The following is a 24,868-nucleotide window of genomic DNA, read 5'->3' on the forward strand; positions in this document are numbered from 1 at the left end:
AAGTACCTGGGCAGTGTCTGTGCTGCCCGTGGGACAGCACATCCCAGCAGGGAATGGCCATGGCCACAGTGCTGGGCCCCATTCTGGTGTTTAACCTTTCAGCTGGCAATGGAGCTGTGCTGCACTGAGTCCCTCTGGGCTAAGGAGAGCAGCTGCTGCCTTGGGACACAGCACACGTGTCCAGCTCCTCCAGGGCAGCACGTTGCAGTGCCGCAGAGAAGGCAGCCTACCCGCCCAGGAATGTCTTCAGGCGCTATTAGTGGAAGCAGATCATGCCCACAGACAGGCACGACCCCGCACAGGAGCCTTGGGAGAGTGGGGCTATTTTGGGCTTTTGACATTGAGCATGAAAGGAGACACGTGCTGGGCTGACCCTCCTGCCATGGGCCTCTCCAGAGCTCCTTTCAGCCTTGTCCCCTCCTCCAGCAATGGCTCTTGTGAAGGCTGAGGGGCAGTTTGGTGTGGCCTTGGAGTGCAGGAGGTGAGGGCAGAGGGAGCTGTGAGTTTGCTGGTGGGGCAGGGCCAGCCCTCAGTGCCATCAGCAGTGCCCAGCTGTGCCCAGGGCAGGTCCTGCCTGCGGGTGTGCACCTGTCCCTGAGCTCAGGGCATGGAGCCTCCTGCTTTGTTCTCAACCACACCCATGAGAGGGAGAGAGGTACCAGAGGGTATTATAAGGCTCCAAACAACTTGCTGAAAGCGTGTATTGAAACACTAATCCTTTGCATCCAGCAGGGTATTTGCTTCCTTCCACCTGAAGCTCTCCATTTCTGAGTGGTTCTTCAGCACCAGGAATGTTTCAGAGATCCGTTTTCCTATTCCTCACCATCACAAATTCCCTCCCCAACTTATTCCCACCCTTTTAAGATCCTCTTTCTGCTGTGGATTTCTTTCACTCCACACTTTTTATGTCTCATTTATTTCTGTTTAGTTTACCTTGCTTTGTGAAAGTTTCAGTGATTTGCCAGCACTGAACCCACCACACCCATTGCTGTGTTGGCCAAATTAGCAAACCAAAACCACTACACTGGGGCAGGAGCAAACAGCAAACTTTGTCCCAAAACCAGGCAAGAGGGCTGAGAGGATTGCATGACAATGCCTGGATACTCTGAAATGAATAATGACAGGCTGGTCAGGGTTACCAGACTTGCCTAGCACTTAGTAATTTTCTGTTGATTTTGCACAGCTACTCCTAAACAAGATACAACTGTTTTTCAGCAGGTTCATGAAGCAGAGTGTTGCACTGAGTAACCAGTGATTTGACATGGTGGGCTGGGGTCAGTGACATGGCCTAGGAGCACAGCAGGATTTTGGATTGAACAGCACTGTGTCATGAGCTGCTGAGAGCAAGGTGCAGCTGCTCTCCTGAGAATGTGCTGCTTCCAGGCTACAGGAGCTGGAACAGAATTCCTCCTTTGGAAAAGCAAAAAGTCTGTCAGACCTCTAAGGTTTAAATTCAGGATAAAATTGATCAAAATGAAGTAGTAAGAACAGAAACAGAAGTAGTAAGACTCAAGCCTACACTTTTGACTATAATTACCTTAGTAACAAAATGAGACTCTCATTTAAACATTCACATTTGGAGCATTTGAAGTTGCAGATATCTATTTTATTGACACTGGTACAGCAACAGCGACAGAAAATGTTTGTGTTCATAAACAGAGGGAAAATTACTTCCACAGCTGGAGAGATACTTTGTAGAAGTTCTAGTTATCCCAGAGGAAGCTCATTTTTCAGTTCCTAACACCACCTAGAAAGGAGAGGCTTTGTTTAGTCTACACATGCCAAAATGAGTCTTTTGATTCCTAAAATCATCCATCTCAGTGCACCATCCATTTGCAGCATGTGCAGGGAGCCTGAGCCACTGCAGACAGGGGTGGAACCCTTAAAACCCCTGTGTGAGCTGAAAATAAGCAGATAACACCAGGATGGCCACCATCCCCAGCTGGAGCATGAAGAAAAGATTAATTCCATTGTTTCACTGGCAAAACAAGGACACATGCCCTGCTAAGCTTATTGCATCTTAACAACCCCAACCCACTCTTGTCTTTAAAAGGCCCTTCCTTCCAGAGCTGTCCTTTCCAAATGATGCCTGTACAAGGCACAAATCTGCAGCTAGACTCACTTGAGCAAACAGCACACCTGCAGGAAAGCCTCACCTTTTTAGCAGAGCCTTCTCTGGCCTTAGCTCTGAGTTGATTTACTTGGCTCTCAGCAATATCTGCCCTCTCCAGGGCCTCACCTATCTTATGCACTGCATTTCTCAGTTTGGAGAGAACAGTATCGGCTTGTTCACCCTGAAATTGCAAAACAAAAATTTAAAACCATCTTTTAAACTGGCAGTCCTATGAACTGGGAAATGAGTATTTGCTTCATTTTAGTGACTCACGGCTTCCTCAGCTTGTTTTCTGTAGGTTGTGATTTTCATCTGCAGTTGATCTACCAGATCTTCTAACCTAATCATGTTCTTCTTTTGTTCTTCACACTGTGGAAAGAGAACGTGCAATTTTATGTCCTTGGGAGACAAAACATCAGAATTTCTTTCTGTTTTTACCCACCTGTAAAATGAGCTCTTTGAAACGCCGTTCATATTTACAGATGTTTTTCATAGCCTCTGAGGATTTTTTATGTTCTTCCTCCAGTTCAGCTTCTAATTCTTGGATCTGGTGAATTAATCAACAATTGGCTTAAGCCCTCACACAGGACTTGGAGAAGAAAGATGTTTCTGACACCCATGATCAGTGCTGGTACCCACCCTGGCCTCCAGCTTCTGCATCTGCTTCTTCCCTCCCTTCAGTGCCAGCTGCTCAGCCTCATCCAGATGAAGCTGCATGTCCTTCACTGTCTGTTCCAGGTTCTTCTTCATCCTCTCCAGGTGGGCATTGGTTTCCTGCTCCTTCTTCAGCTCTTCTGCCATCTTGGCTGCCTTGGAAGGGAGATGACACAAGAAACTGGAAGAATGTGAAAGAACAGGCACGTACTGTGCACCAGCACAAGATCAACTCCTGTGTCCTGCTGACCATTCCTGCCACCTCACTCCCTATTTTGGTTTTTTTTCCATCACATTATAATGGCAAAAACATGACAGGAAATAGTAGGGAAAAGGATGGGCAAAGTCTGCCTTACTGCACAGAGAGCTGGAGTGACAGAAAGGGAAAATTCTCTGTCCCACTGTGAGCTCACTGACAGCTGGGTGCCAGGGGAAAACAGCCAGAGCAACAGCAGAGTCTGGCAACAGGACATGGCACAGCTGAAAGACTTCAGTGCCCAACACATCTGGGGTGTGCTGGGTGCTGTGCTTTTGTGCTTGCCCTGCTACTGCCCCAATCTCCTGGAGGGCAGTGCCACAAAGGCACAAAGTATTTTAAAATAATCTGTGTTATTTAAGGCAAGCTAAGATTTATTTCGCTCTCAAAGGTTGGATTCCTACACAATATAATTAAGCACTTTGGTGAAATACTGAGTGACATTATAATTAATGTTATATAATTAAAATTAATTAAGAATTCAACAAATTGCTTTGGCAGCAAAATATCTGAAAAGGTCTAAATTGAAACAAAAGTGACCACTAGAAGTTTTATATAAATATATATGTGGGCATAAGTCATTGCAATGTCTTTTATTCAAACAGAATAGAAATCATTAAAACACAGGAACACCTCAACATGAGGAAGAGCTTCTTTCCATGGAGGGAGGCAGAGCATGGAACAGCTGCCCAGGGAGGTCATGGAGTCTCCCTCTGTGGAGACATTCCAAACCCACCCGGACACACTCCTGTGTCACCTGCTGCAGGTGACCCTTCCTGGGCAGAGGGGTTGGAGTAGATCATCTCTAGAGGTCCTTCCAATCCTAATGATTCTGAGATTCTATTTAATTTCTTTTTCCTTTTAATGAGCAAGTTGAAAAGTTTTCTATTTTAATTCCACATAATGTATCTAAGTGTTAAGATTTTGGTTTAATCCTCTGCATCAAAAATCATTAGCAGATTGAATCCTATGACACACCAGTCCTATTGGCTGGCTGAGCTTCACAGGTCTTGCATGGGAGGATTTAGCACCAATTTTGAATGGAAATTTACAATTCTCATTTAAAAATTTGATAAATAGGATTTTGCAAAGATAAGTATTCAGATACCATAGCCTCTTTACTGGTTTCAATACTGCAGGATTTCTTTGTGGATTATGTTTTCATGCAGCACTGAAGAAAGTTATTTTGTTTTCTACTGACTAAATGTGGGTTTAGTTATTTATGATGGCAACTGCCCCATCTGTAGGCAGGACATGTTCCCTGTTGCTCTAATCCTCCTCTGACACAAAGCCTTTTCAACCAGGCCCACAGATGGTTCCTTGTCCAACACGTGACAAGAAAATTTACATTAACCACCAGCAGCAATGCTGCTGGAAGCCTTGAAAATTCAAAGTGAAAACCACAGTAACATCCTCACATCCGTCATTGCCTTCTTAGCTCTTTCTTCAGCACCTTTTGCTTCATTAGTAACATCCTCTATCTCTGTTTGCAGTTGTGCCATATCGGTTTCAAGCTTCTTCTTTGTATTAAAAAGGCTGGTGTTCTATGAAGGAGAAAGAGAGAGGCTTTGAGTGTCTACACATTGAAATAAATTCATCAATTCATTCTTCCTCCATCAATCTCTGCACCCCAAAATACATCAGTCTTAGCAAAGCAAACTACCTGGGTGTGGAGGAGCTGTGCCCGTTCAGTGGCATCCAGAATCTCCTGCTCAGCCAATTTCCTCGACCGCTCTGTCTGCTCCAGGGCTGCCCGGAGCTCCTCAACCTCAGCCTGCAGCAGGTTTGCTCTGCGCTCCACCATGGCCACCTGCTCCTTCAGGTCATCCTGTGCTCTGACAGCATCATCCAGGTGGATCTGGGTGTCCTGTATTTGAAGAGCCAGTTTTGACCTAATGAATTTCTTGAATACTGTGCTTAAAAAATAAATCAACCAGAAGGCAAAGCAAGACCTTGAGAGCTCCCTGGATGCTGTGCAGGTGTTTCTGTGCCTCTGCAGCCTGGCGGTTGGCATGGCTCAGCTGAATTTCTATTTCGTTCAGGTCTCCCTCCATCTTCTTCTTCAGCCTCAGGGCTTCATTCCTGCTCCTGATCTCAGCATCCAAGCTGCTCTGCATTGTCTCCACAATCCTTTCGTGGCTCTTTTTCAGCTGGTTGATCTCCTCATCCTTGTCAGCAATCTTTCTGCTGATTTCTGACTTTATCTGAGTCAGTTCTTGGTTGACACCAAGGATTTTGACTTCTTCGTGCTCAAGAGCTGCCTTTAAAAGAAAAAAGGGAAAAACAAAGATGAAGTTAACATTTTAGAGAAGATGATTATTGAGGTGGTACTCAGTGATTTCACAGAACTTCCTCAAGTCTGTAAAAATCAACCTTTCACTGCCAGAAAAGGGAACAGAAAGCTGCTCAGCATGCTCTTTTCTATTTACAGTAATATTTAAACTAACTCACCTCTGCCTCCTCCAGTGCTGTTTGCAGACCATTTTTTTCTATTTCAGCTTGCTTTTTGGCTTTCTCAAGGTCTCTGATCATTTTGCCATTTGCAGTAATTTGCTCTGTGAGATCAGCTGCCTCCTCTGTGAGAGAAGAATAGCATCAGCCAGAGGAGTTGGACTTTATGCTTTGTTGCTGCAGTCAGCACCCCTTTTGCACACATAAATATGTATACACAAATGTACATGTGTACACAATGGTACACATGTCTGTAAATATGTACAGCTAAAACCAGACACAACCAACTCATGCAGGCAAAGTGGGGCATTGCTGTGGTTTAACAGCCCTCCTTACAGAGAGCCTGGAAGGGTCCTGCCTGTGTTATATCTATGGATAAACCATCAGGGTCTAATACAGGTCCTGTCATTGTGTTCAGTCCATCTGTAAAACTCACTCTCACGAGCTGCTCAGTCTCCCACAGTCACTCCCTTTGCCTGGGAATGGCACCTCAGTGCCTGCAGCAGATGAGAGAGCCAGGACATTTGCTCTGTCGGCTTAATCGCTTTGCAAACATGCTTGACAACTTTAGGTAAGACACTGATATTCTGCACTGAGATGGAGAGCACAGGAAGGACAGAGTGCTGTCACTTGGTGCCCTCCTGCAGGCACGGGTGTGCTGGTGGAGCACACCTTGCTGTGGCTGCTTTGTGAGAGCTGGTGGGACACAGGGCCAACACGTACGCTGGAGAGCAGAGTTCTCCCGCTTGATTGTCTCCAGCTGATCCAAGGTTTCCTCATAGGCATTTTTCACTCTGAAAAGCTCAGTGTGCAGCGAGCCTGCTTCTTTAGAGAGAGCTTCCCGCTCCAGCTGGCTCTCCTCATACTTCCCCTTCCATTCTGCCATGACCTGGAAGACACCATAGAACCACAGAACACTTGGGTTGGAAGGGACATCAAAGATCACCTAGTTCCAAATCCCCTGCCATGGCAGGGACACCTTCCACTATCTCAGGTTGCTCCAAGCCCTCTCCAACTTGGCCTTGGGACACTTCCAGGGATGGGGCACCCACAGCTTCTCTGGGCAGCCTGTGCCAGGGTCTCCCCACCCTCACAGGGAAGAATTTAATACTAATATCCAATTTAAACCTACTCTCTGTTAGTGTGAAGCCATTCCCCCTTGTCCTGTCACTCCAGGCTCCTGTAAAGAGTTTCTCTCCATCTTTCCTGTAGCCCCCCTCAGGCACTGGAAGGCCACCATTAGGTCACCCTGAAGCTTCTCTTCTCTAGGCTGAACAATCCCAATTCTCTCAGCCTTTCCTCACAGGAGAGGCTATTATGCTTCAATTCCTGCTGGTACTGAAAATGTTATTTGATCTCTGACTACATTTAGTACTAGATAAATAATGCAGTGTCTTAAACCAGGAGAAATTCCTACTGCCATGCCCTAGCGGCTCTAGTTAGATTCACCCTGACTTCAGCACTGACTGATGTACAGTGTTAGTTTGGCTTTCTAGAAAGCCACACTTGAAAGATACTGTGCTGATTTATGACCTTATCAAAATTCTGCTGTTTCCTGTCAAGGGCAGCTGCTGATGCGTTTGCTCTCTCTATGTCCAGTGTCAGATCCTCCACTTCCCCCTGCAGCTTAAGCTTCATCTTCTCCAAGGAGGCACACTTGGAATTCAGCGTGTCTGCCTGCTGCCCTGCTTCCTGGAGACGCTGAGAGAGCTTTTTCCTTAAGGCACATAAATAAAACAAGCATATGATTTAAAAAATCATCACACTATGTCTCTCATTTTAATTAGGACTATATGCAACCCTCCAAAAAATAGTTTAGATCAGGTTATTAAAAGAGGTCTATGTTCTGCCCAATACACATCTGGGCAGCTCAGCTCAGCTCATCTGTACTTGGCCTCCTCGAGCTCCTCCGTGCGCTGAATCGCGTCCGTCTCGTATTTGGTTCTCCACTGGGCCACTTCACTGTTGGCCTTGGACAGGGCTCGCTGCAGCTCTGCCTTGGCCTCCTGCTCCTCCTCATATTGTTCCCTGAGTAAGTCACAGTCGTGGCGAGCAGACTGCAGGGCGTGGGCCAGGGCACTCTTGGCCTAAAAAGGACCCACAATATCTTATATTTCTGTTAGCTGTCACCAGCAGGAGACCTCACGACCTTGCACGACTGAAATATGATCCCTGCAGCCTGGGCAGAGGCAGCCCTGCAAAGGGCTGGGGCTTTGTAGGTGTTCAGGAAGCTGCCTTTACCTGTCACCAACTCTACCACTAGAAAAGAACAACAGCGATGCTTTCACCTGGGCATATGTTGTACCTGGTCTTCCCTGTGGCTGCAGAAGCTAAAGAAATTTCATAGACCATGGCTTTAAAGTTTTAAAACATGAAACATTTACCAAGTTACATCAACTTTCAGCATGCCTGAGTCATTCTTTGCAAAGAACTGACTGCACACAGTTCTTACTGTACACATCCTTCCCCAGACTAATTTTACTGTGTTAGACTAAAGGCAATATTTACAAACTCCCAAGTGTTTTTCAAATAAAATGAGACCCTGATACATTTTGAAGCTTTTTCAAGTGCTCAGAAGTTTGCAGTACCTTGATCTCTTCCTCCAGCTGCCTCTTGAGTTCTTCCATCTGCTGTGTAAGTGCCTGCTTGCTTCTGGACAGCTGCAACCTCATGGTTTCCTTCTCTTTCAGTTGACAGCTTAGTTCACCTATGACAAGAGAGGGCAAGTTCTCAATACTGTACAAATTAAGCATCCTGAAAACATAATAATAATGATAATGATAATGATAATGATAATAAGTGGAACCACACAGCACTGTTTACCTTGCCAGTTGCTCCCATTATGTACATACATCTACCATTGCACAATATATTTTAATCCTTCAAAATGCTTTTGTTGTCGTTCTTTCTTTATCAAAATTCACCTGATTCCCTAATTCTGATTGTATCCCTTATTACAGTTCTGATCCACTAGATGCTATTTTTTTTCCTGAAGAGAAATGCTTTCGGAAATTTGCTCAATTGTTTCTTTTAAAGCCCAATTTTCATTTTGAAGCAGTAGGATTTTATGCTGTCACACTGGCTGAACTGACACAAAATGCTGTAGCAGTTTCCCATAACTGTCCTTGTGATGCAAGAGATAAACCCTAAAGTTTCATTTCTTAAGATTTAAAGTAACTGGAAAACATTTATTCCATGTCACCCTCTGTCCTGGGGGCTGAAGTACATCCCTTCTTTGAGAGGTGCCTATAGCTCATGCCATCATCTCTAGAATTCTCAGTACTTCTTGTAGCACTCCAATATTGTCTTCTTCAGGTTTATCCTGAGCCGTTTTACATTTTTTTCTCAAATTTTCACCTTCATTCTAAGATTCCCCTTGAGCACTACACTCAATGACCTTACATCAAACTAGTCAGATAATGCTACACATGAGAGAATCTGTTTGCTACTGAAGGGAAAAAATATCCTCTCAGCACATCTTTGTGCCTTCCTTACCAGACTCTGTCTGGAGCTGGGATTTTTGCATCACCACCTCATTCACATTCCTCTGGTGCTCCTCAAGTTTGGCTTTCATCTCACTCACCTCATCCTCCAGTACACGGTACCTTTTTTCCAGAATAGCCTGGAAGAGAATCAGAAAGTGGAATTTGTGTAGGTGTGTGTGGCTGCAGCTCTCTTCACAGAGAGCGGCAGGCACAAGTTCTCCAAGGATTTTTCCTGGGAAGGTAGTGAGAACTTTATTCATTGCTCTTGTTGTTTTGCACATCTGGAATGTGTTACAGAGATTGTTTACTCAAAAGGATTTGTTAATTGGACACCAGTGATGTCCTGGGTTCCAACAGCCCAGCATCGATAGGTGTGCTTGTAAAGTTCCCATCAGACAGAAATATGGGTAATTCGAGTATTTAAGTTATAAAGAAACACCTTGGACTTGGTAACGGCCTCTGCACGACTGGCCAAGTCATCAATCTCCATCTTCAGCTCACTCTTCTCCTTCTCCAGCTTCTGCTTCACACGTTGCAGGTTGTCGATCTGCTCGCCCAGCTCAGCCGTGCTGTCCGCGTGCTTCTTGCGCAGGGCGGCAGCCGTGGCTTCGTGCTGCAGCGTGGCCTCTTCCAGGTCACGGCGCATCTTCTGGAACTCTGCCTCACGCTTCTTGCTGAGCTCTGTTTGAGCCGTGGTGGCTCCTCCAGCCTCCTCCAGGCTCCCACGGGTTTCCTCAAGCTCCCGAGCCAGCTCAGCACAACGCTTCTCTGCTTTTGTCCGCGTTGTTTTCTCACTCGTGGTCTCCTCTTCCAGCTCTGCAGCACGAGCCTGGACAACGAGGGAATAGCACATCAGGAATTTAATGGGGAACAGGTCATTCAGTGCTTAGGTCACTGCCTATTTGTCACAGTAGAACACCAAGAACCGTGTTTTGGAGAGTGTAAGCAAAACAAACTTCCTTCAAATTTCACTGTTTTGGCATTGTAGGTAAAGACTTACTGACAGAAAGAACCTATGGATCAACTCATTCCAGCCTTACATCACATCTTTCTGTTACTGTATTGGGTTTGCACCCCTGTATCCCCCCACTACCAGGTTTTGGTAGTGGGGGGATACTGGGATGGCTTCTGTGAGAAGCTGCTGGAAGCTTCCCCTGCTTCTGATGGAGCCAATGCCAAACTGTGGGCAAGCATTATTCATGGCACTACATGTTCATGGTACTATATATTCATGGTACTACAGTTTAAAACAAGCAAACAGTAAAGAAGGAAAGTCTCTTACCTGCAATTCTCTGATCTTCTTCTGCAAATGAGTACCTGAATTTCGCTGTTCTGCAATTTTATGTTGCATCTGGTTAAAATCAAAGTCTTTCCTGTGAAGGAGACGTTTGATTAAAATAAAATAAATCCAGTTAAAGCCAAATAATAAATTATCTACTAATTTGTTTCTCATACTTCCTTAATTTTTCATCTAAATGCTGTTTATCATTCTCCAGATCTACTATGGTTTCCTGTGCAAGTTTGAAGTCTGCCTCAAGCTTTCTCTTTGCTCGTTCAAGGTCCACACACGCTTTTCTTTCGAGTTCCAAAGATCCTTCAACCTGCAACATAAACACATATAAACATAACTGATGGAACAACTGAACAATCTGCTCCTTCTTGTGTTGAACATGCTCACGTGGTTCACTTGCTGCTCCAGCTTGATCCTGGCTTTGGTGAGGGTATTAACCTTCTCCTCCTCTATTTGCAGGTCATCCAGTGCCTGTTGCTGGGCTTCTTGCAAGGCCTTCTTCTCCTTGACTAACTTGGCAACAGTCTGGTCCAAACCTGTCACTACTTCAGTCAGATTCTTGACCTATTGTAAGGCAAAATAGTTCAAGGTTACTAATAATTTTGGCCCTCACATAGGCTATGAATACAGACAACAATGAATGTGCTGTTAGACTCCCAAAGAGGCTTTGACCATTTTATGGTCACACTCTACAATCTCTCTGCTTATATATCAACTTTTCAGAAGTCACAAAGCATTGCTGAACTTTAATTTTAATGCATTTTTGCATGCTGATGGTTTTCCTGCACAACAGAGATGCCCAGGTTCAATAGATCTCCTTACACAGCAGCATGTAAGCATTCGAGTTTACTGAATCTTTACAGCCTGTACATCAACAGAGCAACTGTTATTAAACACTGCAGAAATAAAAAGCACCTTGTTTTCAGTGGCATGCTTTTCCTTTTCAGCCTTGACCAATGTTAACTCAAGGTCATCCAGATCTTTCTTCAGCTCAGAGCATTCATCCTCCAGTTTCCTCTTTCTGGCTGCCAGATCAGCATTCATCTCCTCATCATCTCCCAGCTTTTCCATTACCTCCTTTATTCTTGCTTCCAGCTGGAATTTTAGTTTGATCAGCTGGTCGCATCTTTCTTCAGCATCAGCCAAATTTTCATTTTCCTTTTTATAGAGAAAAGAAATGTGTTTCATTATCACACATTGGCACTGACACTTGCATAAATCACCTGCTTATTAAGTGGCTGGTACATGAAATCACAGAATTTCCTTTCAGCCCTTAACTGAACACTCAAACAAAACTGATGTAATCTGAAGAGCCAAAAATTATTTGAATTACTTACAGTTTGTACTTGCAGCTGTAGGTCCTTTTTCTCTTGCACCAGAGCCACCATTTTTTCCTCCAGTTTGTTCCTGGTGGCTTCTGATTTACCCAGTTCTTCTTTTGTTCTCTCAAACTCTTCCTTCATCATGGCCAGCTCTTTCTCAGTTCCCACACTTTTTAAGAGGGGTTTAAACTTGAAATACAGCTTCATCCAGGGCCACTGCTTGACTTTCATGAATGCACGGATGTTGTACTGGATACAGAGGATGGACTCCCTGAAACCAGAGTCATCCATCAGTAAATAAAGCCCATCTTTGAGCAACCAGACCTGGCAGAGGACACACACCTGTGGTCAAACATTTTTTTCAGCTCAAGCCTCCGGAGGTATCCCCTGCACAAAGCCTGGGTCCGTGTGATCATCTGCCCTAAACGTTCATCTCTCATCTCTTCCAGGACACCCAGCAAACCTGCCTTGAAGAACACCTGCAGCCAAACACACATCACTCGTTGCTGGGTTTACATTCCAATGCAATGAATGTTTTCTTATCCTATGGCAAAATGAAACATTTACCTTAGTGTGTCCGAATTTGTACTGAGTATGATCGATCTCAATGGAAGACAGCAGCTTTTCACACGCCTTCCTGCTATCAATAAACTTTCCTTCTGGAATGACACTGGCATTCAGAAGGTGGTATCTGATAAAATAAAGGAAAAAGCTTACCCATCAGTACCATTCTAGTGCACAGGATGCCACAAGAACAGCTGCCAGTTTGAAGATACAGAGGAAGGCTGAGTCTGACTCACATCTCCAGCCTCAAATAGCAAAGCAGTAAGGAAAGCAGCAAATAGCAGCAGGTCAGTTCAGCAGGTACCAAGGATGTGTTACAGCCCTCACTGAGACTGAAGGCATGGACAGCCTGTTCCCTGGACCTGAGAGACACTGCTCATTTGTGTCACAGTCATTATCACTACTCTAGGGGTCCAGCTCATTGGGCCAGCTGTAAATTCAAAAAATTGATGGATTTTAAGAGTAAGGGAACTGCTTTTCTGGACCATTTCCAGCTTCTCACATTCCTCCTGAACCATGTAACCCAGAATTAGACTCTGGATTCAGCAATGGACTTCCTAATCCTACACTGAGAGATTATTCCATTCCTATTTTCAGCATTGATACACAAATCAGGAAGTACCCAAAACAGCATTTCAGCCCTTCTCAGTGCCCTGCTCTCCAGCACATCCTGCACAGAGTTGTAAAGGGGGAGTGATGGCTTTGTTCTTACAGATCTGACCCTACATTTGCCTTTGTTCCAACACAACAAGCAGATGACCCCAGCTGGGTTGCCCTGAATTTATCAACCCTTTATAAATGTCTTATTTGCAGCAGTTCCCACCATAAGATTTTTTGGTTGTGGGGTTTTAGCTATAAATGAATCTGCTAATGCTGTAGAAATGTTAGCATGCAGAAATATTAACCCACTACAAAATGACAGGTTTATGTGGAACTAACTGGGATTTCTTGTTGGAGTCCCTTCTGTTACTGCAGCTCAATTTGCCAGTCAAATTTGGCATTTCATCAAGAAGTAGCATTGGATTTAGTACAGTTTCCTCTTTATAAAACCATTCTAGTTAGAATTATTTAAACCACGCTCTTCAAGCCTCCACTAAATAGCAGTTAAATACAGAATGTGCATAGACCACCCTCTGTATTTTTGCTGAAACATGCCTGTGCCCAATTTGAGAATTAAAGCAAAGAATATCCAAACATTCAAATTAACAGGAATGAATTAAAAATAGGTTTTGGCATACAGTATTGAGGAAGGCATCTGGGTGGGCAGTGCCCACACAGACCGTGCTATTAGATATGTCTTTTGCCTTCCATGCGTGTTAAATATTAAAATAGTCTTTTCCTAACAACTGTATCATGGACTGGTTTAGCAAGGGTCTTCTTTCAAATGAGTTTGGCTCAGTGCAAACAGAAGAATGTTATTACTGACCTTTGTTTGAAATCCCCATATGGAATCTTGTTAGGAAATCCTTTCCTGCAGATCCTAATGCCCTCCAGAACACCATTGCATCGCAGCTGGTGCAGAACAAGCTTGTGATCCATCAGGCCTGTGACAGAGCAGCATGGGGACATACTGATTGCTCTAGCATTGCTCTTTCTGCCCCTTTCTATTCTATGTTTTAGGAATTACCTGGGGTCTTTGTTTCATTGGGAATGATGCAACGCACAAAGTGAGGATGAGTTGTTCGTAAGTTAGACATCAGCTTATTCAGATTTTCCTGTAAAACAGAGATAATTTATAATCTGTATATTATCCCAAAGTGATTTGACTCTGCTGAAGAGCAAAACTTCAGAACTTTCTGCTTACTCTCCTAGTGAATATTCTACAATTCTGTGTAGGCATCAGCAAAGTAAATGGCTACTACTGAAGAACTTCCCCCCTGTCTTAAAATGAAAGTATGGCTGTGAAGCCAGGTGTGACAGTCTCTGCCAGAGAACACGCTTACCCGAAAGAGTACAGAGACAGTTTGGAAGGAAGAGCCCTTCTTCTTGGCTCCTTTCTTCTTCCCACCACCTTCAGCTGGAAAATGAGATGACAGTTCAGCAGAGGAACTGCTGCAGATCCCTTTGACAGTGTAATAATTGTGCATTTAACACACAGCACACAACCATTGACTCAACACTGATCCACGTCAGGTGAGAGATACAGTAGGAAATCCCAAACTGGAAACATAATCCTCCAGGCTTACCTTCATCTATGGAAGCAAAACTGGCATAAAGATGGCATAAAATTTTCATAGATGATTTCTGGTACAACCCCACAACGGTTTCATTCAGAGGGTCCTTGTTCTTCTCCAGCCACCCAGTGATATTGTAGTCCACTGTGCCAGCATAGTGCACCAGGGAGAAATGGGCCTCAGCCTTGCCCTTCCCAGGTTTTGGCTTCTGGAAGCTGCTGCACTTGCCCAGGTGCTGGTCATAGAGCTTGTTCTTGAAAGAGGTGTCAGTTGCCTTGGGGAACATGCACTCCTCTTCCAGGATGGAAAAAATGCCCATGGGCTGAATAAAAAAATGGTGTTTTCAAATAAGATCAATTCAAGCTATAATAATACAGAGTGAAAGACGTACTAAAATTTAAGTACTGGAGGTATTTTATAGAGAATTAGTCTGGGAGGAGCAGGTAAGCAAGACTTTTTATGAACAGCTGGCAAGGTACTTAAAAGAACTCATAAGATTTTAATATACAGTTTTGAACTACCTAGACAGTGTGTCAGGCAAAAACTGTGCAGTAACTTCTCAGACTACAGTAGTGACATCTAACTCGGAAGGAAGGAAGGAAGGAAGGAAGGAAGGAAGGAAGGAAGGAAGGAAGGAAGGAAGGAAGGAAGGAAGGAAGGAAGGAAGGAAGGAAGGAAGGAAGGAAGGAAGGAAGGAAGGAAGGAAGGAAGGAAGGAAGGAAGGAAGGAAGGAAGGAAGGAAGGAAGGAAGGAAGGAAGGAAGGAAGGAAGGAAGGAAGGAAGGAAGGAAGGAAGGAAGGAAGGAAGGAAGGAAGGAAGGAAGGAAGGAAGGAAGGAAGGAAGGAAGGAAGGAAGGAAGGAAGGAAGGAAGGAAGGAAGGAAGGAAGGAAGGAAGGAAGGAAGGAAGGAAGGAAGGAAGGAAGGAAGGAAGGAAGGAAGGAAGGAAGGAAGGAAGGAAGGAAGGAAGGAAGGAAGGAAGGAAGGAAGGAAGGAAGGAAGGAAGGAAGGAAGGAAGGAAATAATCAGTGTCTTTTTAGAAGACAGGATACATTCCCAGTCAGTGGATAATTACTCACAAGGGTAATATTTAAAGAAACAGAGGAGGTGAAGAGACCTGAAAGCTTCCCGGAGAGATTGTATTGAAGGCACTCAGAGCAAACACTCTCAAGAACCCTTTACAGATTCAATTTGTGTGATTGCACAAGATGCTTATGAAACCCACCTTCTCAATGAGCTCAATGCAGGCAGCCAGGTCCATGCCAAAGTCAATGAACTCCCATTCAATCCCCTCCTTCTTGTACTCCTCCTGCTCCAGCACGAACATGTGGTGGTTGAAGAACTGTTGCAGTTTCTCATTGGTGAAGTTGATGCACAGCTGCTCAAAGCTGTTAAACTAATATTTGGGTAAGTGTGTTAATAGTGTTAAAGTATTAATAGTGTCTCTGATAATTTTTTTTTTTCACAGGGGTGTCACAGCAAGGTCAGCCAGACTGACCCAAAAGGGTTTTGATAGCAGTGTAAAGAATATACCATGGGTGTCCAGGCTCACAGAAAAGTTGTGCAGTGCAGCCCATGGTAGCTGCAGCCTGCATTGGCCATGTTTGGGTGGCCCTAATGTCCATAAATACAAACTCTGTAGGGACAGAGAGAGAGCAGCTTCATGGCCAGGCTTCTGCCTTCTGCCCTGTCTCCTCTCTTACAAAGAGATCTACAAAGGCAGAAGGAGCTTCAGACAGATTTGCTTGAGGGCTGCACTGGGTTGAGGAGGAGGAAAGGTCAGAGAAGACAAACAAACTGAAAAAAGCATTTAGAGACAGGCAGAAGTCTGAGAGTACTGCAAACCTCAAAGATCTCAAAGCCAGCAATGTCCAGGACACCAATGAAGTGCTGTCTTGGCAGCTTCGTGTCCAGCTGCTGGTTGATGCGAACAACCATCCACAGGAAGAGTTTCTCATAGACAGACTTGGCAATGGCATTCACCGCCTGCTGCACCTGCAGGGAGATGTCACACACCTGTGTTCGGGCACTGCCAGTGCACCCCCAGAACCAAACACCCCCTCACCAGCCCACACACACTGCACTAACAGGCTTCATGGCCTCAACCATTCTTAGCTGTGAACTGTGCTGTTTTCAGGGTCCTCAGTTGAGGGAAGGAAATTATGAATCTGACTCCATGTTCTTAGAAGGATATGATATGATATGATATGATATGATATGATATGATATATGATATTCATTTATTATGCTATACTATGCTATACTAAAGAATAGAGAAAGGATACAGACAGCAGGCTCAAAGATAATGTTGAAAAACTCGTGACTCTCTCCAGAGCCTGACAGAGCTGGACTGTGATTGTCAATAAGTCAAAACAATTCACATGAAACCAATCAAACAATCATCTGTTGGAGAAACAATCTCCAAACACATTCCAAAGCAGTAAAACACAGGAGAAGCAATCAGATAATTATTGTTTTCATTCTTTTCTGAGGCTTCTCAGCTTCTCAGGAGAAGAAATCCTGGTGAAGGGATTTTTCAGAAGATATGATGGTGACAGTGACCTGCCCCATTCCTTTTCCTCAGGGAGAGGATGATCCCTGCTCCTCTGGGATGCTCACCTGATCCACTGTCTGGCCCTTCAGGACATATTCATTTCCCACTTTCACCCGAGGATAGCACAGAGCTTTCAGCAAGTCTGCTGAGTTCAGGCCCATCAGATATGCTGCTTTGTCAGCCTCTGGAAAACAAAGTAATAACTTGAAATACTTTCTTCTTAGCTCGGACACACACAGGGCATTGGAACCAGCCAGAGCTCACTCTGAAACTTGCAACTTGATTGGCTTCACCCCATCCCCAAATCTTGACTAACATTCTTCTTTACTTTTCTGAATAGCCTTGTAGGACTGGTCCTCATGACAGAATGGCTAGAGCAGCCCCAAAAGATGTGGTGAAACCCAGGAGTGCACTGTTCATGGGACAACACAGAGTTTTTCCCATCAAGCCACTTCTCCATGATGTCACCCAGGCAGAACAAGCGTGTATGTGTAACCAGAAACTGGAGAACACCACAGTGATGTGCCCCAGGCACTGGGTCCTACAGCAGAGTCATCAGGAATAAACTGGATGCAGAAAATGCCTCTATTTGATGCAGTAAGTTGAAAATCAAAACTCCTTTTTATGTTTATCAAGCAACAATGACATCTCTCCTGGAAGACTCCCTCCATTTCTAGTGAAAAACGGCATGGAAACAGTAGGAAATACTTCTCTCCCAGCCAGGGAGGTGTTACCTTCTGTGCCATCAGGCTCTGCCTGCTCCTCACGTGGTTTCTGCTTGAATTTCATGTTCCCATAGTGCAGGATTGCCCCCGTCAGCTTGTAAATCCCCGTTCTCTCATCAGGGCTGAAGCCCAAAGTGTCAATGGCTGCCTGCACACCAGACAGACAGACAGACAGACAGCTGGGTTTAACAGTGGTGAGAGTAAACTGAGACTGTAAAAGTCTCTCCTTGCCAACTGTACTCACATCTGTGGCTACAAGCTCCTCCTGGTCATCGATGCTGGCCACAGAGATCTGCCCTTGGCTGATGAAGGGGTAGTCATAGGGGTTGGCTGTGACAAGGAGCATCTCTGAAAGGCAAACACAGGATGAGAGCCAGAGCCTGGCAGGGAAGATGGAACAATGGCTCAGCAAGGTTTCACAAGCTCTCCTTCCTCTTGCATCCCAAACTCCTGGTTTTCTATTAAGAGACCAGAAAGACAGAGTAAAGCCTTTCATCTGCCTTGCCCTGGCTGAGCAGTCCTTCCAGTTTAATATGCTGTGAACTGAGAGCTGAGCACTCAGCAGGCACAGAACACAGGCACAGAAACAACTTTTAAGAAAGAGGCTTTCAGATGAGGCTCATTTGTGCTTATCCTCATCCATAACACAGAGTGGGAGGATGGGAGTAAGAGCTCCACCTTGGGAAATATTCTGTGGAGAGCTGGGAAGGATGGGCAGAGTGGAACAAGGATGAGTGTCTGGCTAGAGGGACGGATGTGGGACATGGGTAGGGAGTGCTGTGGCAGTGGGAAGAGGGAAAAGGTCAGAGGGGATGCACTGGAAACAGGAAATAACCTTTGTCCATGTGATGAAAAGCTCAGATGAATGGTTTGTAGATCAGGGTACCTGCCCATCCTGCACTCAGAATTGCTTACCTTCCTATTGAAGATTATTCACAGCACCTGGCCCACCTAAGTTGGAATTTCCACACCATGGAGAAGAGCAAGGTGCAAGGCAGAGTACATTGGCCACCCCTGCACCTCACCTGTGCAGAGTTTGTGTTAGAACTTACCCAGGGAGGACAAATGGAGGTGGAGTAAAGCCCTATTATTATGCAGAGACATAAGTACAGCTTGGGGAACCTGGGCAGGGCCGAGGCTGCAATGCTGAGGACATAAATCAGCACACGATCCCTGCTCTGCAGGGACACAGGGCACTGTGCCACGGGACCCTCTGTCACCGATCTGTCACACAGAGGGAAATGTTTGCCACGCTGACTTTACTCAGTGTCACCAGGTGGTGGCTGTCCTTACCAAGCAGTTCAGGCTTCTTATTGGAGAGGATCTGGTAGAAGATGTGGTAGCTTCTCTCAGCTTTCAGCTGGAAAGTGACTCTTGACTTTTCCAGCAAGTCTGTAACGTGTATGCACATTTTAGACATTTTTCATGTTCTTTATGTTCTAGCAAGGCTGTCAGCCCCACTCAGCTACTCACAGGTCTCAATGTCACCAGAGGCCAGCTTTCCAGAGGTTCCAAAATGGATACGAATGAATTTCCCCTGGCAAGCAGACAAAAGGTGGTGGTCAGTGCAGCAATCTCAGAGTGTCTTTATCTCTTCAGTCTTAGTGACAGCATCATCAAATTGGTCATATTAGCTTTGATTTATAAAGATGGATAAAGGGGAACACTTTGCTGCAGCAATGTGAGCATGAAACAGCTGCTAACACATCAGCATTTCATTAATACAAAGAAATTGGTTAGCAAGAACATTTTTCCCAGTCTGCAGGGGGAGGAAAGGGGGTTTCAGTCACAGCTAACAAGCAGGCAAAGAGCATTAGAAGCACAGGAGGGCAGAGGGACAGACACAGGGTTACTCACAAAGCGTGAGGAGTTGTCATTCCTCACAGTCTTGGCATTCCCAAAGGCCTCCAGCAGTGGGTTGGCACTGAGGATTTGATCCTTGAGCGTACCCTGCAGAAATAATTGAATAATTACCGAAACACACCGTGAGCTATGTGGTAGGAAGGAGTGGCCCTATGGAATGATTCTGTGTGCAGCCATGTGCACTTCATTTCAGCTCTACAGAGCTCCTGCTGCACCTTCTCAACTCCAGCACCAAGAACCAGTGCTGGAGATAAGCAACAAATAACTCATTTTCCTCTTATTCAGAATTTCTCCCACAGTCAGAGCTCTCAGGTCTCAGCCACAGGGACAGATTGAGCCATGCTAAGAAACTGTAGCCTCTGATTCTTCCTGGGCACCAGGAAGAATCAGTCCAGGTAAACCTACACCTTGGCAGCTCTGGTGGCTTGTATTTGTTGTGGTCCTACTGCCTTTCAAAGAGCGGCTGAAGCCAATAAAAGATATTTTGAGGTAAGTGTGTGTCACCAGCGCTGGCCACAAGAGGACAACATCCTGAACTGCCCTTCAGCAAGCCCTTCCTCCTCACACCTTCATCGGGGGCTCCTTCTTGGTGGCCGTGTCCCCGCTGGCGGCGATGGTCGCGTAGTACTGGATGACGCGCTTGGTGTTCACCGTCTTGCCGGCCCCCGACTCCCCGCTGCAGGAAGAAGGCTCAGAGTGAAGAACCATCTGCCCACCTCTGTGGTATTTGCAGGGATCCCCGTGACAGGGAGGAATGATGAGGAGGACTCCATCTTATCAGAAGGCTAATTAATTACTTTATTATAGTCTATTATTCTGTACTGTGTTACATTACATCTAAACTGAATCTGCCAAGCCCTCGACTGCACATAACTGCACTGCACCACACTGAAGGCTAATTAATCATTATATCAGAAGGCTAATTAATTACTTTATTACACTATATTATTCTATACTATATTACACTGTATTATATTACATCTATACTGAATCTGCCAAGCACTCAACTGCACACACCTGCACAGAATCCCGTGACTGTCAGCCAACAGTCCTGACACACACACACACTTGGTCCTGGCAGGCCAAGGAAACAAAACACCATCACTTTGGGTGAACAATCTCCACATTGCATTCTACTTTGGCACAACACAGGCACAGCAAACGATAAGAATTGTTTTTCCTTCCTCTGAGGTTCAGAGAGTGTGAATCTCAGAAATATTCTTGGAAAGAATTGTGCCTCGCTTTTCTCTGTGAGGAGAAATGTGGCTACACACCTCTTGTTGGAGAGAAGTGGCAGATGCACTTACGTGATCAGGATAGACTGGTTTTCACGATCTGTCAGAGGGAAAAATACCTGCAGTCAGAGAAACTGTAGGGAAAGTGCTGGTTCTCAGTTAGCTGTGACCTGGTGTCCATTGGGGGAATGAAACATAATCTCTGCAGGTGAAACTGAAAAGGTTCATGGTCTACTCTCCACCTCTTTTTCCCTCCCTATACTCTGCTTTTTGTCTTCTCTCCTCCTCCTTTGCTCATCCTGTGCTTGTTTTTGCTTCTGTCTTTTTCATTCTTTACCTTTAGTACTATTAAATATAGGACAGGACTTTACTCAAATTAAAACCATGTCTTTTGGTGATAATATTTCTATCAGCTCTGTTCTGGATCTACCTGCTGTTCCTTGAAGCCACATGCAGGTGTGCTGCCCAGGGACTTCCCAGATAGTGTGTCCTGTCCAAGTGCAACTGCCCTTTGCAGAGTCCCTGTTAGGCTGCTTAGCTTAGTGCTTAGACCAGAAATACAGATAATGTGCAGCACAACAGCACAGCGCTTCAAAAATAAAGAAAATGTTCCAGGAGATGGGGAAAACTGTCTGGAGCTGGTTTTGCATCAGTTAGGGTTGATAATAAAAACCAAGCAGATAATCTGCAATGTTCCACAGACCAAGCACTCCGCAAGAGTTGGCAAAGGTGAGGGAGCCGTGGCAGTATGGGATGGCATTTGGCAGAGGCAGAGGGTGGGTCTGACACACTTTTTTACTCCAAGTCTGGTCAAAACTGAGCCACTCACCAGTCAGCATGAACTGATAGGCGTTGTCAGAGATGGAGAAGATGTGTGGAGGGGCCTCCTGGCGCTTCTTGCCTCGGTAGGCCAACACCACCTCGGGGTTGTACACCGGCAGCCACTTGTAGGGGTTGACAGTGACGCAGAAGAGACCCGAGTAGGTCTGCAGGAAAAAAACAGGGGTGTCACTGAAGTCCAGCTCCTGCAGCTGTGTTTTCTCCTTTGCCTGAAGAAGGAACTTACATAGATCATCCAGGAGCTGTAGCGGTCCTTGAGGTTGTAGAGGACGGCAGGTTCGTGCAGGTGGGTCAGCATGGCCACGTCCTCAACTCTGTCAAACTTAGGTGGGTTCATGGCATACACATCATCAGGTTTGACAACAACTGTCTATAATTCAGAAAGAAAGAGCCAACCTTGGTTCAGCAGCTCTTGACAGTCCTTCCACAACCACAGAGGAGTAATCACATCTCTAAGGCTGCTCGAATTCATCTTTTTCTTTCTGTTTAAGTGTGCTAAGAAAAATAAGGCTATTTCAGGGTAAATACTGCAGCCGGCTAGGAAATCTGCAACACAGGTACATTGACAGGATGTCAATTTCTTGGAATTGCTGTGGCCACACAGACATGATTTGTGCTGTAACAGATCTTCCAACACATTATCACTGCTTATAAACTTTAGGTCTTTGCTGCTCATGGCTGTAAGAGCCTGGGGCACATGTGCTGGCCAGCCAACCTCCCATGACAGTGCCCGAGAGCCGGGACACTAACAGCACCAGACTAATCAACAGCAAATCCATCTTGGGACAGACTTGTTGCACTCCTGCCTGTGGCCATTCCCAATGAAAGAAAGGCTCTGTCTCTACCAAACAGGGCTCACTCTGGGGGACCACCCTGTCCCACTGCCAGAGCCCGTGGGTTTGTTGTGGGGCTGACAGATGTTCACAGCTGGCAGCAGCTTAACTCAGCCACTGCTTTCTAAACGCCTGGTAGCACCTACTGCCAAGATGTTGGTCATGGTTGTTCTTTGAGCTGCTGCAGTTATTCTTACAAAAGGTGTCAGGGCTCAAGCTGCTAAGACATTTCAGCCTTTTGGAAGATTAACACCTTGGATGCTCCTCTGGGAAACTGCAGCCAGTGACGCTGACAATTTCACATGCAAAGGCGACTTGCAAAGTTATCTGTCTGCTCAGCTACCAGTCAAAGAAGGAATTTATGAGTGGATATGACAGCATCAGCTGAGAAAGTGTTTAAAACTAAGTTAAGACTGGCAAGGCTGCGATCCAGCCTGGTTTAGAGCATTGCCTGGTTTTTAGAGCCCAAACCAAGAATAATTATCCAATGAATACTTTTGTCCCAGCATCCAGAGCTATACTTCTTGTGGAAGCCGTGCTGGTCCTAGTCAGAGGACAGGGGAGGGCAGGGCAGATTCCTTGCCTGAGCTAGCCTGGTGCTTTCTCAGTTTGTCCCCAGCAGATGCCCTGGCTCCCTGAGCAGGGCTGGGAGAAGGGCCGGAAGGAATGCACTTACTCTGCCATCCTCTGTCTCAACAGTTATCTTCCCATCCTGTGCAGCTTTAATCCTCCCTCTGGTGTACTCCACCTCGGGGTCAGCCACAAAGCAGTAGGTTTTGGCATCAAAAGGTTGGTTCTGGGCTTCTATTCTCTCCTTCTCGGATTTGCGCAGGTACGGCGCGGCCTCGCCAAAAATCTCCATGCCAGCGTCTCTGCTCATGGCTCTGAAAGACAAAGACCCCTGGACCCTTGTGTGCTGCTCAGGGCAGAGAGCAGCTGAACATCCACCCCCAGCTGGCTGCTCCAAGCTCAAACCTCCCAGCTCTCAGTGTACGGGGTGAGGTCTTGAGGGAGTTGTTCGCTTTTCCAGGCTGGAAGGTACAAAGGCACTGAAGAAGAGCCACCACCCTCCATGGCCCCAGGGAAAGGAGATCCATGTCCAAGGGAGGAGGAGGGCTCCCCAGGAAAGTGGTCAGATCTGAGGGATTCGTGTAATCCTCAGAAAAAGTGAAGCCCTGAAGATTGTTTTTCTTCTGGTTTTTAATTTATGACTTCCCTCACTCTCTGTTAACATGGAACCTGTCCTAGTCCTCTGGTGAGCAGCCGTAGTGGGCAGGAATGGACATGTGGTTAAAGGAGCTCATGGAGGGAGGAAAACAGGGACTGCCCATGGTGGGCACAGGGGAAAAGCCAGCTCATGCCAGCCTGGGCAAGCTGTTAGTTTTCATGCCTCAAATCCTCACCTTAACAATCAGCCAACAGACAGCAGGAAGGAACCGGCTGACATCTCGTATCTCTGAAAGAGAAAGAGTCAAAGGTCAGACTTCAGCTAAGCTGCAGCCTCTCCAAAGGCCCAACCCCTCTCACTGCAAGTAACTGTGCCTTTTGAGGGCCAGCAAAATTCACCAGAGACCACTCCTTCCCTTCCCAAGGAACGGCCCAGCAGGGAAGCTACAGCAGAATTCCCACCACAGTGCTACAGCCTTGTGAGGCTCCAAGCATGGGGAACAGGACCTGTGGCAGGAGCCTTGGCCAGGACATCAGGAGCCACCAACAAGGGCTTTCTCCCTGACAGCTTTTATAGGCTCAGCTTAGTCCCCCTGGTTCAGCCCCATCCCTATATTTGGAAGGAAGGGATCGACACTCCCGCCTGCTCACCAATTCATGTTCATTTTTTGCCATATACAGTGTGTAAAGAAAGGACCTGCTCTTCTCTCCCAATTTTAGTAAGTCTGGGATTTTGTAGACTTTTCTTTGGTGGAAATTTCCTTTACTGGGAACATGCTCTCCTGCCAGCTACAACCATGGCCAGCACTTCACTCTCACCAGCATGTCAAACAATGATAGCACAGAAGGGACCTGCCCCACTGCTCCTGCTCACAGGCTGCCTGGGCAGAGCTGCACAGTGGTGAAGGAACCCAAACCAGCTCTGTGTGGGGTGGAGAGCAAGGCCACGGAAGGAAAAAGAGGATGAGGATTCATGCAGGATCAGATATGGCAATTCTTGTGGCTGACACCGCTGCATGGGTCAGGGAGGAGAGGATGAGAGGCCATGACTGAAATATGATGTGACAAACGTGGCAAATTAGAGACTAAATCAGAAAGAACAACACCCAAATCTGGCCAGGGATGGACAGTTCATGAATGTGAAATCATGAATACACCACATAAGTTTAGCTTTGAATACAGCTTTGGCTGCCCACAACATTCACTGCCCCTGCTGCCAAGAGGAGCTGCAGAAGCCTCGTTACACCATGCTGAGGAGGTTCTCTGACATGTGTGACTGCAATTCCCACAGAAGGATGCCGGGAAAGTGGGCTTTAGATGGAGGTCTCCCAGTCCCAAACACCC

The 24,868-nt window shown here is 45.9% G+C and overlaps 1 protein-coding gene across 1 annotated transcript; it reads right to left on the reverse strand.

Annotated features, from left to right (window-relative positions):
• Positions 1–226: 226 nt before the first annotated feature.
• On the reverse strand, positions 227–23,237 carry LOC311161308 (myosin-3-like; the record flags this gene model as incomplete). The annotated part of the gene is made up of 39 exons (XM_084218794.1): positions 227–253; positions 2,157–2,294; positions 2,387–2,482; positions 2,556–2,660; positions 2,753–2,923; positions 4,442–4,567; positions 4,687–4,890; positions 4,976–5,284; positions 5,475–5,599; positions 6,198–6,363; positions 7,008–7,191; positions 7,365–7,561; positions 8,063–8,181; positions 8,970–9,096; positions 9,399–9,788; positions 10,242–10,332; positions 10,415–10,560; positions 10,638–10,814; positions 11,166–11,408; positions 11,588–11,843; positions 11,915–12,051; positions 12,140–12,263; positions 13,563–13,680; positions 13,764–13,851; positions 14,080–14,153; positions 14,323–14,632; positions 15,533–15,703; positions 16,153–16,302; positions 16,927–17,045; positions 17,596–17,734; positions 17,831–17,934; positions 18,880–18,978; positions 19,060–19,123; positions 19,444–19,536; positions 20,017–20,125; positions 20,757–20,784; positions 21,514–21,670; positions 21,751–21,894; positions 23,034–23,237. 39 exons carry the CDS (start codon positions 23,235–23,237, stop codon positions 227–229), a joined length of 5,829 nt encoding a protein of 1,942 aa, XP_084074920.1.
• Between the last annotated feature and the right edge of the window lie 1,631 nt (positions 23,238–24,868).

The sequence above is a fragment of the Fringilla coelebs genome (genome assembly GCF_963513975.1).
Source record: "Fringilla coelebs genome assembly, chromosome: 19".
NCBI lineage: Eukaryota > Metazoa > Chordata > Aves > Passeriformes > Fringillidae > Fringilla > Fringilla coelebs.